Source organism: Emys orbicularis, chromosome 3, assembly GCF_028017835.1.
Source record: "Emys orbicularis isolate rEmyOrb1 chromosome 3, rEmyOrb1.hap1, whole genome shotgun sequence".
Lineage (NCBI taxonomy): Eukaryota > Metazoa > Chordata > Testudines > Emydidae > Emys > Emys orbicularis.
Genome location: NC_088685.1, coordinates 72,818,025 through 72,836,325, shown reverse-complemented (window position 1 = coordinate 72,836,325; position 18,301 = coordinate 72,818,025). Strand labels below are relative to the sequence as shown.

Genomic DNA, 18,301 nt, shown 5'->3' with positions numbered 1-18,301 from the left:
GTGACTCTAGACCTTCATTTCCTTTACTTTTATTTAAAAAAAACTTTAAAATGCCCAAAATGAAAAAGTAATTTTCATAATCATGGAATCCTGGAATACAAAGGGCCCTGCAAGTGGTGTTGATGTGTCCATGAGACATATGTGCTAGGAAAGTGGCTAGCACTACATCTGGGACAGGAAGAGCCAAGATTTGTTTTTCAGGAGTCTAGGAAGGGCACAAGCATTGCTTCTGTGTGGCATCCTGTACTTAGGAGACACACACATTCCCTGCTGCTATACATGAGGGATATGTAATTCCCATTATAATTAATGGGGTTGAGACTAAACATGTATAAAGATGCAGTCAGTGGCCTCTGATATACAGCTGTCTGACACATACCATGGAAACATCATCCCGCCACATTCAGTAACAGTCCACACCATGGGTTGTCAGCAGGATGGAACCTAGGAGTCTAAGCACTACTTGAAGTAAAAGGCTACATATACATCAGGGATCAGCAACCTTTGACACGCGGCCCGTCAGGGAAATCTGCTGGTGGGCCGGGACGGTTTGTTTACCTGCAGCGTCTGCAGGCTTGGCTGATCGCAGCTCCCACTGGCTGCAGTTTGCCGTTCCAGGCCAATGGGGGCCGCGGGAAGCGGCACGGGCCGAGGGATGTGCTGGCCACTGCTTCCCGCAGCCCCCATTGGCCTGGAATGGCGAACCGCGGCCAGTGGGAGCTGCGATTGGCCGATTCTCGGGGTGGGGGCAGCTCCGTGGTCCCCACGCCTAGGAGCCGGATCTGCTGACCAGGGTGCAGCATGGAGCCAGGATAGGTAGGGACTAGCCTGCCTTAGCTCCGCAGCCCCGCCGACCAGACTTTTAACGGCCTGGTCAGCAGTGCTGACCGGCGCCACCAGGGTTCCTTTTCAATTTGGTGTTCCGGTCGAAAACCGAACACCTGGTCACCCTAGCCTTCAGCCAAAACTTGATAGATTAGATGCATATTTTCACTTTTATTTGCTTGTAACTATTTCTAACATTATCGCCTATACTTGAGTTCACTTAGAAGCCTGTCTTCTTTTATTAATGAACTTGTTATTTTTTTAATCTAAACCAATCCAGTGTTCTGTTTAAACCGACCTGTTTGGTAACTGCAATTAAAGTAGCAAACTGTTGAATATTAACTCTATACAAGAGCAACAAACCTTCAATATCTGACCTGTCCAGGAGAGGGCTGAACAATGCAGAACACACATTTCAGGGAAAATCCAGGACTGGGAATGTGTTGTGATAACTCTGTAAGTAGTAACCAAGGCTGGTGGAAGCCAGTTTGTGACTGCAGTGTTACTGACAAGCTACTGAGGTCAGAGCTGCTGGACCAGGATTGCAGCTATACACAGACACTCAGGGTGTGACTTGCACGGCTAGTAGGTTCACTAGGCTGGTTGTGAAGCAAAGCATTGTGAGGCACCCATAGTCACAGGGCAAGCAGTGATGCAACCCCTCACTGGCTGAACTGCACCCTGGAATGTGACACCCTCTCTCTGTGGGGTGGATGATTGAGGTAGTGTGCGGGGGTATGGGTACAGACTGTGTGTCAGGAGATGATACTATGTTATAACCGCCTTTCTGTCTGCTGGGGGGTGGGGTGGGACGGTTGCTGTGTGTGTTGCAGTCCCTCCCAAGGAAGGTTGGGATGCCACTTGTAAATCAATCCCCGGGGGTATGTGGGCGGAGGGGTGTTACCACGTCTTCCCCCTGCCGTTGCTATGCTCATTACACCCCTCCTCTCCCTTACAGCCTCTCCCCGCTCTCGGGGGAGGCGGGGTGCGCTCTGCGGTGTGTGTCCCAGCCGCCTGTACAGCTCGGGGGGCGGCTCCCCCTGGCGGGCGGCCTCCGGCGGGGCGGGAAGGGAGGCGGGGCCGGAGCTGGGACGCCGCCGCCGCCGCCAGGCCATGGCCCCGCTTCGGCGGCCTTAGCAGCAGTCGGGGACTCCCCCCTCGCTCGCTCGCCCGCCCTCCCTCCGCCTGGGCAGCAGGAAGCGGCTCCTCTGTCCGTAGCGGCGGCTGGAGCTCGGATCTGAGCGGCTCCTTCCCGTCTCGTCCTCTCTCCGCCGGGGCTGGCGGAGCCGGCGGGCCCCCGTCCCCGGGGCCGTCCCGTCTCCTCGGCTGGGGACGCGCAGCCCAGGCGAGGCCGCGGCCTAGGGCGAGCGGAGCGCGTGAGGCGCAGGATGCGGAGCGAGGCCCCCCCGGCCGGGGGCTGCGCGCGGCCCCAGTAGCCCGGGATCGCCGCGGATGCGGCCTCGCCCCGCGCGGCGGCCCAGGAGGCGCCTCCGCCAGGCCCTCGCTCCCCAGAGCCTGTGCAGCTGGGGGCCGCCGCGGCGGCCCGCCTGAGCCGCTCCTCTGCCCCGGCCCGCCTGGCCCTGCCCTCTCCTGCCGCGGTTGACAGTGAAGGGATGTCTGCTGCCACCTCCGCTGAAATGATCGAAACTCCCCCGGTCCTCAACTTCGAAGAAATTGACTACAAGGAGATTGAGGTGGAAGAGGTGAGCGAGCTCTGTGCGGAGCCGGGGATGTTCGGAGACTCCCCACCACCACTTTCCTGCACCCGGCCCATGGGGCGATCCACTAGGTGTACAGCTCCCTAGAGCTTGTAGGGCAGCGTTTACCTTTTCGGACCCCAAAGCACTTTACAAACTACTACATAAGTATTGCAGCCCTGGCACTGGTAGGCCGGGAGGGGGGAGGGAGAGGAGAGTGGCAGTCAGCTGCCACAAAGGTGCCTGGGTGGGAGGAAAGATTCTGCTCATAGAGACTGAGGCAAAACCCTAATCTTATGAGAGAGGCTGTGGGACCACTAACAGGCTGGTAGAGCTGGCCCTCTCTGATCTATATAGTAAATTCTGTGCTATTCCCCCTCTCAGAAATGCCTAAATAGTGCAATAATGGGCACAGTAAACATGCATAGATAGACAAAGGGCTGTGAACCTGAGCTGTCAGGGAGCTTAGGTATTCCAAACCTGAGGAACAGATCAGCTTTTGTAAAGTGAATTTTAGGTTAGTCTAAATTTAATCCAAACTTTGGTGGCAGTTGATAAATTTGAATTAATTTATCACAGTCAAATGGAGATTTTTTTTAAACTATATTGTAATGCTTCCATCTAATGTGTCTATTTTTGTAGGTCTCTGTTTTCTCCTCCATCCATCCTATTTAATGCACTTATAATACATCTATTACTATGGTATCTAGCTGCTGATCATTATTATCCAAATTTCTTACGCATACATTATCGTGTTTAGGCATAAAAGACCCTTTTTAAAATTTATTAAACTAATTTAAGTGATGCTACAATCCAGTGGCTGTTACATTAACATCAGTACTGCATTTGTGACCCATGTTACATCTTTGGTATTGATTACACATGAAGTAAATTCAATTGTCCATTTATGTTTTACTTAGTTTGAAGAAAAATGTTTCCCACTTGAGTATTACACGGAAAGGTTGGCTATAGAAGAATTGCCTTAAATTCTTTGCAGTTGGTATGTAATTGATTAAGAAGGAGTTTCTAAGAGTATTTGTGGATCAGTTTGGTTTTTCTGTGGAGGCAGAGTGGATTTTCTCAAGAGCAATCTATGTGTTTTCCAAAAAGGTTCAATGGAGATAAGGGCCTTGATGAGCAAGTTAACATATCTTGCAAGTTGTTGTTCCATACAGCTGTATCCCTCTGCCCTTGTGAAGTCCCTGTTTAAGTCAAGGTGTTGTGTGCATGGGCAGACCCCCGTTTAACTCAGTAGAATTTACACATGCAGAACGACTTGCAGACTCTAGACTTAACAAACACTGGCATCATTATTACAATCTTTGTGCTTTTAACTCCTTAGCAGATTAATTACTGCTGAAAGAACAAGATCTCTTCTGAACACAGTAACCGTACAGAAGTGAACATAGCCTCATATAGCACCCTTCATATATAAGATAACCAGTAGCTCAGAGCTTTACAGAGTCATTTGCTAAATACTGATAGTTAGCCTGTATCCTACTGAATTTTGGTCCACACACAGTCTTGGAGACTATAAATTGTTTTATTGAGAAGGAATGTTTTCCAAGGACACTGTGTTCGAAAAGCATCATGGTATCTTTGATTTCCACCTTGAGAGTCACCAGAAATCTGTAGAAGGTACTTTGGCTTTAATCTCTCTTCAAAAGGATTTCCTTTTCTATAAACAAGATAAGAGGTTCTCAAACTGGAGGAGGGCCCCCTCTGGGGGGCAACCGTGGAATGTATTCTGGGGGGGCATGAGACGCTTTAGGGCAGGGATTGGCAACCTTTGGCACGTGGCCTGCCAGGGTAAGCACCCTGGCGGGCCGGGCCAGTTTGTTTACCTGCCGCGTCCTCCGGTTCGGCCAATCGCTGCTCCCACTGGCCGCGGTTCGCTGCTCCCACTGGCCGCGGTTCGCTGCTCCCACTGGCCGCGGTTCGCTGCTCCCACTGGCCGCGGTTCGCTGCTCCCACTGGCCGCGGTTCGCTGCTCCCACTGGCCGCGGTTCGCTGCTCCCACTGGCCGCGGTTCGCTGCTCCAGGCCAAAGGAGGCTGCGGGAAGCGGCGTGGGCCGAGGGATGTGCTGGCCGCCGCTTCCCACAGCCTAAAAGTCTAGCTAGCAAGTCCCCCCCCCCAAAAAAAACAAAACCCAAAAAGGCAAAAGAAAACAACAACATGCAAAGCACCTTATTTTTGTTTCTATTCTGTCTTGGTCAAGTAAAGAATAGAGGAAACTGTACATTGTTGTTGAGTTTACAAATAAAACCCTACATAAATAAATTACAATGATTTGGACTTGTATATGGGCATATTTATTTTTTTCCTAAAGTTAAGTATTTTAGGAAAAATTGTCAGAGTGGCCACTAGCAAGAGTTGGTGGCCACGCTCTGAGGCCACCAAAAAAAATTATTGTGAGAACCCTTGGACTAGATAGTCCTGCCTCAGTGCAGGGGACTGGACTAGATGACTTATTGAGGTCCCTTCCAGTTCTACGTTTCTATGACTCTATGAAATGTCTTGTGTCAGAATTACACATACCTCTTCCTTTTAAACATTTAATTCCATCATTTCCAAACAGTGTTTCTGTATTAAGGAATTGGAAGTACTTTTGTATTTGAAGAAGACTCTGAAATTTGTATGTTTGCCTATGTTCAGTAATCAAACAATTAAGTGTCTTTTGAGATATTGCTTGTAGCTAGCCCTTACCCCCATGTAAAAAGTTAAGGTTGTGGTAATTTTAGAGATCATAAACAGGTGCCCACTGATGACCCATAAAAGTGAGTATCACATAGTAAATATAATATGTTGTACTTAGCACTTTGAACAAGTAAAATACTATACAAATGTTTAATCCTCACACACCTGAGGACTGTAAGGATTACAACCTCATTTTACAGATGGGGAAATTCAGGGCCACACAATGTCTAACTGGGAAGTAGAACTCTGAGGCTTGATATACAAATCTTGGCGTCCTCTTACGGATGTACCTCTGTATGCATGCTGACACCTGCACAAGCAGGATTTGGTGCACCAAAAATGTGTGCCTAGATTGAGGCCTCAGCAAGAATTAAACTATAGGAGTCTTGAGTCCTAATTAGTTTACTATATCACACTGTCATCCTGAGACTTGCCTCTCAATCTGAGGAAAAAATGAAGATGATCCATTCGTTTTAAGACCAAGGGAAGGGGACTTTTGTCAAAGGGTAGGGAGAAATTTTTGTAACCGTTTTTTAGCAGTTTGAGTTAAGTGTATGTGACCTACCAGCAGTTCTTGATAGGCCGCTGGATACCACAATTCTGAGAGTAGTAAAAATGCCTAGAGGATAAACTCGTATTACAGTGGAAGCAACAAAAACTGCTTTGCAATGGAACAGGTGAACTAGAAACAGAACTTGTCCACTATGATGAAATTCCAAGATGTATGAACCCCTTCCTTGTCACCCCTTTCTTTTTGTGCCTTCATTGATTTCACAATTGCTAGTGACTATATGCTGTAACTAATGACATAGCATTGTGCACTAGAAGAAAACTGTTAATACTTTACACCTAGAGAGCAAGAATTCTAAAATAATCACCCTTTACAAGGAGTTAAAATGGTTGTTTTATTATAGTATGTGGACATCAGTTAGATGTCCCAAGATGAACATCAACAAATCTAAACTGAAAAACGCAAAAGAATTCTTGTATAATCCCAGCTTTGCTCTTGTATTATTAAGGTTGTCTGGTCAGCAGATAGCACTGCCACTGGTTTATTAATAGATTTAAGTTCTGGAATAGTTACAGGCCCCAAGTCCTAGCTAATAAACATAAGATCTGTGCTTGTGCTTTCAGTTTGGTTTGGCCAAGTTTTACTGGATAACACATGAATATACCATATTTTGTTCATCTGCATGGCTATAATTTAGGAGGTGAGAGGCACACACAAGCCAAACATATATCCAACTTCCGGGTGGCATTTTGTTGTTTAAAGTCCTCAAGTTGGGGTAAGGTGGGTACGTAATTATCATGGTGAATAAAAGTCAACCCAAAATTAATGTGCCATGAAAGAATATTCAAAGCAAGAATGAAAAACAACCTAAAACTCAGGTTCAGCAGCAACCTTCCTTTCCTTTACCCCTGGGAAACTTCTGATTGCTTCTGATTGTCTTATTTTTAACTTAAGTACAAAATAGTCTGAAAAAGCATTAATAATTAGGGAACAAAGCTACAGACCTTACCCTAGATTTCAAGCAGCACGGAAAAGAGCTAATTTTTCTAAATGTTGTGTTCTGCACATCTGTTTTATGATGCTAGCTAAATTAGAGATCTCATTTTAATATTTTAGGAGTTGCTAGGAAAATGTGGCTTTAAATTTGCTTGAAAAATTGTGGATAAATAAGCCTTCAAAGGAATATGTGATGCCTTATGCTACATTTTAGAAAAATCCAGAAGGATTTATAAAACAGTATATAATTCTGAAAGTTTGGAAATGAACTGAAAATTTTTGTCTTGAAAGTGGTGATGATACCAGTGCAGATTCATTCAGTTGTTGAATGAAGGCCCATCTGATTAAATAATTAGTAATAAATGGTATCTCTCTATTTGGGAAGTTCAGTTAACAGATGCTTTGCAATACAGTGTGTGGGTTTTTTTTTTTTTTTTTTTTTAAACCTGATCTTAAGGGTACATGTATAGGAAAAGGTAAACTTGACTTTTAATTATTTTATTTGTTAAAGTATACTTCCTTTCCTTTTTTGATACTTTGTTTCTGGAGTATTGTCCTCATGTCTCTGTTCCATTCTTTTCCATAGTTAATTTGCTTCTGCCACCACACATCCACTGTAACTAAATAGAACCTGTCTGATTTGTGCACGTTTTGGTTGTTGTCTGTTGTTGGTTTGAATAGTGCAGAATGTACACAGCTCCCAAGCCTTGGCACCCAAATCCTACAATGCTGACCACTCCACTATGGAAAAATCTAAACCCAGTATTGGGAGTGGTGTGTGTGTGTGTATATGTGTGTGTATGCAATATTATATATTTTTCTTACTTAAAGTGACTTCCAAACAACTTTAAACCATATACTATTTGAAAGTTTGTTATCCTCAAGTACAGTAATCTGTGAGCTGCAGGGTGCTGGTGGCATCTCCACCAAGTATTGCATGCAATTTGTTGTAGAAGTGCCAGTTCTCCAACACAGTACCAGATCTATTGTTACTCTCCCTAGCCTTGTAGAATCCCTGGCAAAGTTCCTTTACTTTCCCATAGTACTGCTGATGATCCCTATCAGACCCTTTTGCCTGCACCTCCCCCATGCAATCTACTTGTAGTTGTCCGTGTTTCTGTGTCTGGTTCATAGCTGTGCTTCCATAGCCTCATCTCCCCACTGGCTCAAGAGATCCACTACTTCCTGTCTGCTCCAGGCAGGAGCGTGTCTAGTACCTCTCTGTGTGCACGGAGCTGGCGTGGTCTATTGGGCAGCTGCACACAACAAAGCTGATCTGCTAGGTCTGCTCGCCAAGTTGGGCAATCAGAAAAAATTCAAAGGTACGGAAGGTTTTAAAGAGTGTGGCTTCCCGTCTCTCTGACCCCTGGTCAGTGGAGTTTAAAATTGTGATCAGAGTGGTCTCTCTTGCAGGGAATGGGGCATTGTGGGACAGTGACTAGAGGACTGTTAAAGTCAACACATATCATGCAGTGTCTTCACTCATATTGCATCGACTTAAGTAGGTCAACTATGGCGTTTTGGTGGAGGGGCAGGGGTACTGTGTTGATGTAATGAGGCACTTATGCTGGCTAGAGATGAATTTGATGTAGACACAACCTAACTTTGTAGTGTAGCCGAAGCCTTAGTTTCAACAGTCCACTTGAACAGTGGTAGTTAATAACTAGAGTATTTTGAGGGAATCCTCTTACAAAGAGGAACTGATAAGCTTTCTAAATATATATTTAAGAATAACTATTTAAGTTTTCACACCACTAAGAGGACATATTTGTAATGTGTACACCTATACATAATACATTTTTGGAAACAGCTGAATATGATTTTATCTGCCCACTGGGGTCTGAATTTAGGGTTCTTTGTCTTCTACAGCTGGGCAGGAAATGGTTTTCTAGTCCCATGAAATTTAGAATATTTTTCTCGTCCTGATTCAGGACAGGAAAAATAATCTCAAATTTTTGTGAACCAATAATCCAAAAACATTTCAGATCAGGTTAATTGAAACACTTCATTTTGATTTCACTTTTTAAATTCTTTTTAGTATAAATTAACTAACATTTCCAATGGAAGTTATTTAGAAACAAAACTTTTCATTTAGAAAATGTCAAAGCATCCTATTTTAACAATTTTGAATTTTTTCCCAGTAAGTTTTAGAATCAGGATATTCATCAAAGCTGATCCTTTTTCCTGCTAACAATTTTGGTTTTGACAAATTGTCATTTTCTGATTATAAAAAAAAAATGGTCTGAAAATTCCTGACCAACTCTGTTTTCCTCTCAACTGTTGATGGCCTGGAGTCTTAACTGTGGTCCAAAGCCTTGATCCTGTAATCATAGGACTGGAAGAGACCTCAAGAGGTCATCTAGTCCAGTCCCTTGCATTCATGGCAGGTCTAAGTATTATCTAGACCATCTCTGACAGGTGTTTGTCTACCCACTCTTAAAAATCTCCAATGACGGAGATTCCACAACCTCCCTAGACCATTTATTCCAGTGCTTAACTACCCTGACAGGAAATTTCTCCCACCCTACGTTTACACCACAGTGGCAGCTCCTGTCCCACAGGGCTGGGTTTGACTCCCTACTCCGGGCATTGCGACCTAACGCACGGAGTTACAGTGCCACTGAAGTTTGGCACATCCGCCCTGCCATAAATGGACACAGAGGAGTGGAGGGCTATATCGCAATACCACTTAGTTTGGGGGGCATTTTACTCTGAGGACATTTCACAGACTTTATTCAAATTCATCGTTTCCATGATTAGTGCGGCAAAATCATATCCCTATTCATGTTAGATAACAAGAGAACGTGATCTCGCAGTGCTGTGGCTAGAAGAACTAATGTAGTTCCTTGTGTAAACAGGAATATTGAGCAGGAGAATGGAGGTGATGTTAAGTTAGTATATAGCATTGCTGAGACAACTGCTGGAATATTGTAGCCACACTCTTTAAAAATATATTGAAAATTTGGAAAATCATTCAGAAAAGATACAAAAATTATTTGAGGTCTGGAAAACATGACTTATAACAAATGGCAACTGACTTTCTGTGTGCCCAGTTTGAGACAATCAGATCCTGATTTTGAGGAGCGCGGTGTACTCCAGTTGAAGTCAATGATAACTGTAGGTGCTCAGCATCTCTGAAATATTAAGCTCTTGATGTTTTAAGTTGGGCAGCACAAAACAGTAGACACTTGAAATTTTTGGTTTTTATTTCTGTGGCCTTGATTAAATTCAGACATTTCACTGGTTTAACTTAAAATCAGTTTTTAAACCCATTGAGTTAAACTGTTGGGAGTTTGTGTGTAGACACTTAATCTGGTTTTAAAAAAAAGCTTCAACTGAAATAAACAACTATTGAACCAAAATAGTATTGGCATGGCATGGCTCCCACCTGAGGTGCCTTCTTGCAGCAGGCCACGCCACGATAGGCAAACCTGCCTCAGCTTCCTTCCTTTGGAGGCCCCGGTAACTCCATGACCGCTCCCTTGCATAATAATACACTTCCTTGGGCCAGTTTATTATAAAAATGTAGTGCAAAATAGTCCATAACAAGTCCGTAAATATAGTTCATTTATCACTGTCTGCAAATGTGCATGGCATGTAGTCTTTAAAATCCAACACCTTCTAGTCCATCCACAAGTGCGTATCATTCTCCTGTGTCTTTCCACCACACGCAAGCTCTTTGATCCCCTCCTGTCCTTTTACCAGGACAGCCACCCCAGCCCTTCCAGCTTGAGTGCAACCCTTCTCTTCCCAGCAGGAACCCCCACAGCTTCCCTGCTGGGAGTTCATCCTCACTAAGGAAGCATCCCTAACTGCCCCTGACTCTCTCATTGTTCCCCTAGATGCAGCTCTCCAGTTTGGAGACTTGAGCAGGTAAGCCCCTGTGCTGTTCCCCTGTCTTTCCAGCCCTCAGTGTTGGCTTTTAGCCTTAGAAGTCAGCAAGCAATTCCCTCGTGCTGTTCTGCTACCTTCAGCCCTCTGGCTCCTCTTCTCTTGACTGACTCAGGCAGTTCTTACCTGCTCCTTTTCCTGACTGACTCAGGCAGCTCTTAGCTGACCCATTTCCTCACTGGGCCTTCTGTCTCAGTCTGTATCCATTTATATGGCTCAGGTGCCTTTTCCTAAAACCCAGTTAGCAGTCAGCTGACAATCACAATTGCACTGGCCTCTACCCTCTTAAAGGGCCAGTGTCATCTTGCGAGGAAGCGTCTATACACAAGCTTGCACCAGTTTAACTAATCTGATTTAAAAACATAGTTAGTTATGAGTATAATTTTTTGTGTGTGAAGTTCCCTATCTGTAAAATGTGGATAAAACATCTCTCTCTCTGTTAGGGTGCTAGAAAGTTGAATTCAACAATGAACGTGGGGCGCTCAGTATTATGGTGATGAATGGAAGACCAGTGTTTATGGGGAAATAATAAATTCTGTGTTCAGTGCAGTGAATGATGAGAGGATAAAAGAAAATCCTGAACGAATGCCTTATTCTCTGAGCACTGTCCATCTTATGCACTGTATGTGCACAGGGTCCTGTGGAAAAAAAAAAATGTGATTGGGGCCTTTGGGCATCACTGAAATAATAGTAATAACAATAAAGTGCACCCTTTTATAAAACTCAGGAGGTGTATACATAATTTACACACATACAAACAACTTTACCTCTGTTGTAATAGAGACATGCCCTTACAAAAAAATCCCCCTTCTTCCTACCCAACTGCCCTCTGAGAAATGCCTGCAAAATGAAATGGATCCTGCAGTGGGCATTGAAGGCCTGTAATGTTGGGCTCTGTCAGACCAACAAGAGGACCGACTTTCAGAGTTGAGTCCTCTGTCAACAATGCCTAGGCACCAGCCTTTAATGTTTAAATCTAGGGCCTGTTAGTTTGAGCACCTCAGATATTATGACAGAGGATAATGATCCATTCCAATATATGGAAAACAAATTTTACCCCAATATATTTAAATTACTACTGGGTATAGTGAGTTTAATCCTTAAAACAGATTACTATTCAAAAAAGGCTGGGTAAAACTTCATTAAAAATAAACTTAAAAAATAACTTATCTGAAACTTAAAACTTAATGTACATATAAAATGTACTGGGGTCTAAAATAAACCTTTGCTGATAAATTGGTACCTTAGTCTGGAATACAAACACTTCCTGGAATGAGTAAACTATCTAAATGCTAATAATCTCTTCAAAAAGAATTGAGTTTAGACTAAGCAGGGAAATGTCTGTTTTAGGAATACTCCACAGAACGTTTAGATGTTAATTGCCTATTCACTAGACTCTTTGATGTGAGCAAGTAAGCCTTAATATACAATTACTCTTTGAAAAGGAAACTCCATTGGAAAGTATGGATTTGTGTGTTCTTAAAACCCCACTCAGTCCTCAAGATCATAATTAAGTTGATGTCTTATGGGCTTTCTTTTGTAGACACTGCAGTTAATAAGGGGTGAAGGGTTTGGGGTGCAGGAGGGTGCTCTGGGGCTACGGCGGGGAGAGAGGACTCCCCCCAGCACTCTCTCCCCACAGCAGCACCTGGGCTCCGTGGGAGCTCTGGGGCTGCAGAATAGGTGCCCTTCCCCGGCCCCAGCAGGTCTGGGCCGGGGGAGGGCTGCTGTGACCGCCGCGCCTGGGTCGGGCTGCGCCGCGCCTGGGGCCGGGTTACTCCAGGGTTGGGCTGCTCTGGCCGTGCCGCAGGCTGAGTTGGGGGCCGGGGGAGGGGCACCCCTCCCATGGTCGGTTGGGGGCTAGGGAAGGGGTGCCCCTCCCCGGCCGCGGCAGGTCCCTGGGCGGGTTCCCTGAGCACCTGCACGGTGCTAAATAGGTTGCTTCACAGCCACGCAGCTTACAGGGAACTTAAGTTACAATAATCATAGGGGTCACTTGTAACTATACTGTGTACAACATTTTCAGACAGTGATATTTTTTTTTCGAGTTGGTGTCCATCAAATGTGTAAATTAGCATTAAAGCAACAAAAAAGAGAAGTGGAAGAGGATAAAGAAAGGAGAAATCTTTTAAAAGGCCTTTTTCCAAGACATGCTCACCAAGTAAAATACTAGAGATGGTTAAGTCTTTGAACATGTCTTATTACTGCTGTTATATACTTATACCCAATGTATACAGCGTAGAAAGGCTGAGAAATCAGGAATTTCCAAAAGTTGTTTCCACTGAATCATTAAACTTTACATAGTAATTTGTGTATTTTATGTAACATTAATAGTAATAAGGCCTTGCATTTAATAAAGATATGAGAAATAGAAAGTACTGCCTTTATGCAATGTAGTAGAAGTAACTTTTCTGTAGAAAACTTACTTTGAATTTCAAAAAAAATTTTGTAAAGTGTTTGATTTCTTTGCAACTTACAAATAAAAATGAATGTTAATTTCTTTTTTAAGGCAAATGGTGAGCTCAGATTCTATTGTATGTAATTGTAATAACCCCAGTCATGCATAGCATTTGAAGCCTTGGCCTTCATCGCTGCAGCACAAATTGCTACGACTTGAACTACAGGATTAACTGTGTTAGCTGGCATCAGCAGAAAGCTGTGATCCAGGAGGCTGGGATAGATTGCTGGGGCCAGGTGTTAGGTTTGAGTGGTGGTTGCCCAGCCCATTTCTCTTTGTCTCCCTGCACCCCACATGAATTGAAGGAGCTGCTGCCCCATGTGGGAGAGATGGCCCTTCGTGTGCCATCCCCACACACAAAGCTACGTTGGCACCTCCCATCCCCTCCTTTGGTGACAGCACAGGCGTGGCCATAAATCAGAGCGTTCATGTTTGGTTATTATTTTGGCATGCTTCCAGGATTTTCCTGAGGAATGCGAGCAAGAAAAGGGAAATTGAACTTTTCAACAGTTTATATCTCCGCCAAACCTAAATAGAATTGGATGGGTCCAAGAAAAGACATTTCTATTCCTAATGGGGCCCCCCTGCTGAATTTCAAGGGCCTGCTCCAAAAAATGGAGGTGTTCGAGCTTCTCCCAGAAAAAGATTCAAGAATCTCTTATAATGGGAAGTATTTTGAAATCTAAATGTAGGGATCTCTGTCTAACCCCCTTTAGTGAAGTTAAAGTGCAGGATTATATCATCTACCCACTCTTACGGAAATAATAGTAAAAGTTAAAATTCAGTATTATGGCTTCATTAGAGGGTTAATTGGAGGCAAACAAGTGAAATGGAGAGAACTTGTTTTAGTGCACATTTTGCTCATGAGGGGGAGTGTTAAAGGAAATGACTGTGTGTAAATTCTCATTAGTCTGAAAATCTCAGTATTGAAAGTATGGGGGTGGGGGGAAGAGGTACCTTGGTCGTATTTGACATGTATCCCTTACTCTGTCTTCTACTACACTTCAGCATAGTGCTAGAATACATGCATTTATGTAGTTTTATTCCAGACGTCAAACTTTGAATAACTAATGAGCAGGAATATATGCAATAAGATACTATTTCCCAGACCAAGTTTTATAAAGGTGAACTTTGCATAGGAAGGATGAAGAAAAGAATAAGGGGGAAGCAACTATTCTTCCTTTTTCCTAGGTTCTTTTTGAGTAGATCTTGTGTGAAATAAGTAACTTTACAAATTTGTATGCAATATAAATATTTCAGAAAAAATGTGAAGAATTTAATGCATGTAGTTTACTGTTTTTCCCTGTAGGTGATCTATGGGAGAACCCTTATGCACATGCCATTTATGACAATAGCCCTAGAATTTGTAGCTGTTCTTTATGACTGCATAAAATTAAAGTTCTGTTATAAACTTGGACTTCACTTCATATGTCTGATTTCTTTACACTTAATTTTTGACACTGTGTAACGTGTTTAAATATTTGTGAAGTGCTACGGGCAAGCTGAAATTGTTTCCTTAACTACAGTATTCCTTGCTATCTTGATCTAGGTTGTTGGAAGAGGAGCCTTTGGTGTGGTCTGCAAGGCAAAATGGCGAGGAAAAGATGTAGCCATTAAACAAATAGAAAGTGAATCTGAAAGAAAGGCCTTCATTGTGGAGGTACAGTAAGCTTGCTTGAAAAGAAGTTATGGGATTTAGTATGTTCTCACCCACCCCCCACCCCCCACTAGTAATGTGGTATGGCTTTTCCACTGACATACCCCGCCTCCAGCCACACGTCCTCCACCAGAACTTGTAAGAGGGTCCTCGGAGAATGGCCTGTGGCTGTCTTCCCCAGTTCCTGCACTGAAGGAATTCTTCCCTGCCAGATCTGGGGTATTTAGAGCTTCTTTATGCCACTCCAGCCCTTTTAATCCGTGTAGAGAGACCAAAGAGGGAGTGAGAATCTCATCCAGTGTCGGTTAACATTGGGGGAGGGGTCATGCTATGAAAAAGTTTGGTTTATGTTTCCATTAATGTAGTAATTTATTTTTAATTAAAATTGTAAAAATCTAGAAAATACATGTAACCTATTTATTTGAGAACAAATCCCTTATTTTCTCCATTCCACCTCCTTTTTTTTTTTTTTTTTTGGTTAAGATATAGGCATTTAGCCTCTCACATAATTCGTACTTTTCCTAAAGGAGAGACAACATTCTAGGATTGAATGTTGATACTATGTAACTTCAATGAACTTCATTATGCCGTAGTTCTGTTTGTTTGCATTTAAAACACAGTAGATGAAAATCTAGGATGCCCAGGATATATGGAGTAAAATAAGAATAAATCCCTGAAGAGTTACAGTTCCTTTAACCATACTATTTTGTGACTAAAAATGTATTTATAATACATCTCTCTGTGAATAGAATATTTATACTGTGCTCATTGCTATGTTATGTGAGTGCAGAATAACATTCACATAAATCTAAACATGGTTGAATGGTAATTCGTCTTGGTTGGGCTTTATGTGAGAGAGAATCTAAGAAAGAAAATCCTCAGAAATTATTTTGAATTGGTTTCAAGATATTACATTTTGAGTTCTTGCACTGTGTAGATTCAGTTCTGTTCTAATATCACTTCAGACTATATATAAAGAATTTCTAGGAACATAGGGTCATGTGCCCTATCGATTGGATAGTGAAATTCAGAGGGTACTATTAAAAACTCCCTGAAAAGTCTGTGAAAGCCAAAACTTCCCACTTGGTTTGATTTTCTGCCAACTTGCAAAATAAAAAATGGTTCTTAATTTCTTCAGTGGGTGTATCCACATATGCGTACTATCAATTACTACAAGCAAATTTTTCTCATAACTGGATGGCATAAATGTTAACTTGTAGAATTTATTTTATAGTTCATTTTTGTGGACATTAGTTCTCCTTAACACAAAAGGGAGTATTTTTCCCATAAGATGTTCTGTAGTGATTCAGACCATTTGTCTCTGAAGTCAGGTATCCTTGCCTCCAACTGTGGCCAATAAACAATGCTACAGAAGTATTGCAAAATCCTCAGAATGCCATATTTAGTTGTGCAATGCTGTACTTGGAAAGTGGATGATCTGCTTGTTCATCAGCTTAAACTCTGGCCTTGAAGCATGTGACTTAATTATGTTCTTAACGTGCATAATTAAAAATTTGATTTGTCATAACATTTTCTGACCCATTTTAATAGGTCTGCCTGGCTAATATGTTACGAGATAGGGGAGTGATATTATCTCCATTTTACAGATGGGGACCTGAGGCACAGGAAAACTGTGATTTCTTTCCAAGGTCATGCACGAAGTCTGTGGCAGAGCCAGGGTCCCAGGTTCTAGGCTAGTACCCTAAGCATTGGATTTTTAGAGGATGGTCCAGTTTTAAAATCCAGGCACAGTATGTGACATAAATTTGTTAGTTTACAACCTAATTTAATTATCTAAGACATCAACTTTTTCACCCTAACTAACCATGCTATGTAAATAATTTTGTGTTCATTTAATTGTTAACTCTGTATATGAAACTAAATGGTAACTTGAAGTATTTTGTGGTTGGGAAAAAAAGTGGTGAACTTTTGTGTTGCAGCTTCGACAGTTGTCACGTGTGAACCATCCTAATATTGTCAAGTTATATGGAGCCTGTCTGAATCCAGTAAGTTGTAATCCTCCAGCTTTTGTCACCCCAATAACGCTCACTATAATCAAGCAATAATGCAAGAAATACATTCAGCCAATATACCCACCTTAGTATTGTGTCTCTAAAATGGTTGCTGGTTTTCTTATTAATGGGTTGATTTTTCTAAACATTAATTTTTTACTTGAACCAAAGTGTAGCCTCCAAAAACCTATTCACACTTCATCTTGTCCATTTGCTCTCCCTATGCTGATTTTTTTTGATTGCAAAGAAATTTAGTGTGATATATATCAGGGCCGCCCAGAGAATTCAGGGGGCCTGGGGCAAAGCGGGGGAGCTGCGGCGTTTGTACTCATCCGGCGGCGATCCGGGTCTTTGGCGGCATTTCGGCGGCGGGGGGCCCTTCAGTCGCTCCGCGTCTTCGACAGCACTGAATGGCCCCCCACCGCCGAAGTCCTGGAGCGACTGAAGGGGACCCCCCGCCGCTGAAATGCCACCGAAGACCCGGACCGCCGCCGGGCGAGGGCTCGCGGGGCATTTCGGCGGCAGGGGGCCCTTCAGTCGCTCTGCGTCTTTGGCAGCACTGAAGGGCCCCCAGCCGCTGAAGACCCGGACCGCCACCAGGGATCGCGGGGCCCCTGCGGGGCCCAGGGCCTGGGGCAAATTGCCCCACTTCCCCCCCCCATCCCCCGCGGGTGGCCCTGGTGTGTGTGTGTGTATGTATATATGTATATGTATGTATGTATATGTAACTTCGCTTGTGTGCAGTCCCCATATTGATTCCAAATCAGCACTACAAAAAATGATTTATTTACAAATGACACACACGATTGAAAATCAATTCCTTTACACTTACCTGCCAAGGTCAGGATTCTGTTTTTGCCCTGCAACAGCTGATAACACTACAAATGCCTCAGGTGATGCAGCGAGTACTGTAGCAGGACAAATATGAAAGCTTCAACTCACAACATGGTAGGCTAACGTAGACATATATTATTAGTGGCCTGGGATATTAAATTGGTTAAAATAATAATTTATTCTGGTCTAATAAAAATTGGCAATTTTAGTTAATCTTTTCTAATCCACTCTTATAGTAAATCCATTCTAACTTTTAATCTGAAGGCAATCTTAGCCTTAAGGGGGTATACAGTGATGCATTCTCCTCTTTGCTACCCTTTAATAGGATCTAAGCATCAATTTAATTCTGCATCTGATAGATCAATGTATCAATTATGGACACTTTGCAGTTCCTCTCAAAGAACTTTCCTTTCAAATTACAAAACCTATTATCTGCCCCTACACTGCACTTTAAAACATCCCTATTTTTTGTCCTCTCCCCCAAAGGTGTGTCTTGTTATGGAGTATGCTGAAGGAGGTTCTCTGTACAATGGTGAGTATCATTTAAACATGGTGTCTCCCTGCAGTGTTAGTGTTAGGAGAACCTTTTCTTAAAATATAAAATGGGGTTAATGTTTATTTTAAAGAGCATTTTACAACCAGAATAGTTTAAAAACACTTTTTAATCATCTAATTTTTTGATAGCAAATAAATGGTTTAAATTTTGTGACTCCTTTCATTTT

General features: G+C 43.0%; 1 protein-coding gene across 5 annotated transcripts in view; it reads left to right on the top strand.

Moving 5' to 3' along the window:
* The first annotated feature begins 2,438 nt into the window (after window positions 1-2,438).
* MAP3K7 (mitogen-activated protein kinase kinase kinase 7) overlaps window positions 2,439-18,301 on the top strand; it is a 57,749-nt gene continuing 41,886 nt past the window's right edge. For 4 of the 5 annotated variants that reach the window (XM_065400358.1, XM_065400356.1, XM_065400355.1 and 1 more), the window contains exons 1-4: window positions 2,439-2,528; window positions 14,626-14,736; window positions 16,674-16,739; window positions 18,066-18,111. In XM_065400358.1, coding sequence (XP_065256430.1) covers window positions 2,439-2,528; window positions 14,626-14,736; window positions 16,674-16,739; window positions 18,066-18,111 — 313 coding nt within the window. Of the gene's footprint in view, window positions 2,529-14,625; window positions 14,737-16,673; window positions 16,740-18,065; window positions 18,112-18,301 lie in introns of those variants that run through there. The other variant, XM_065400359.1, reaches the window with a different exon arrangement.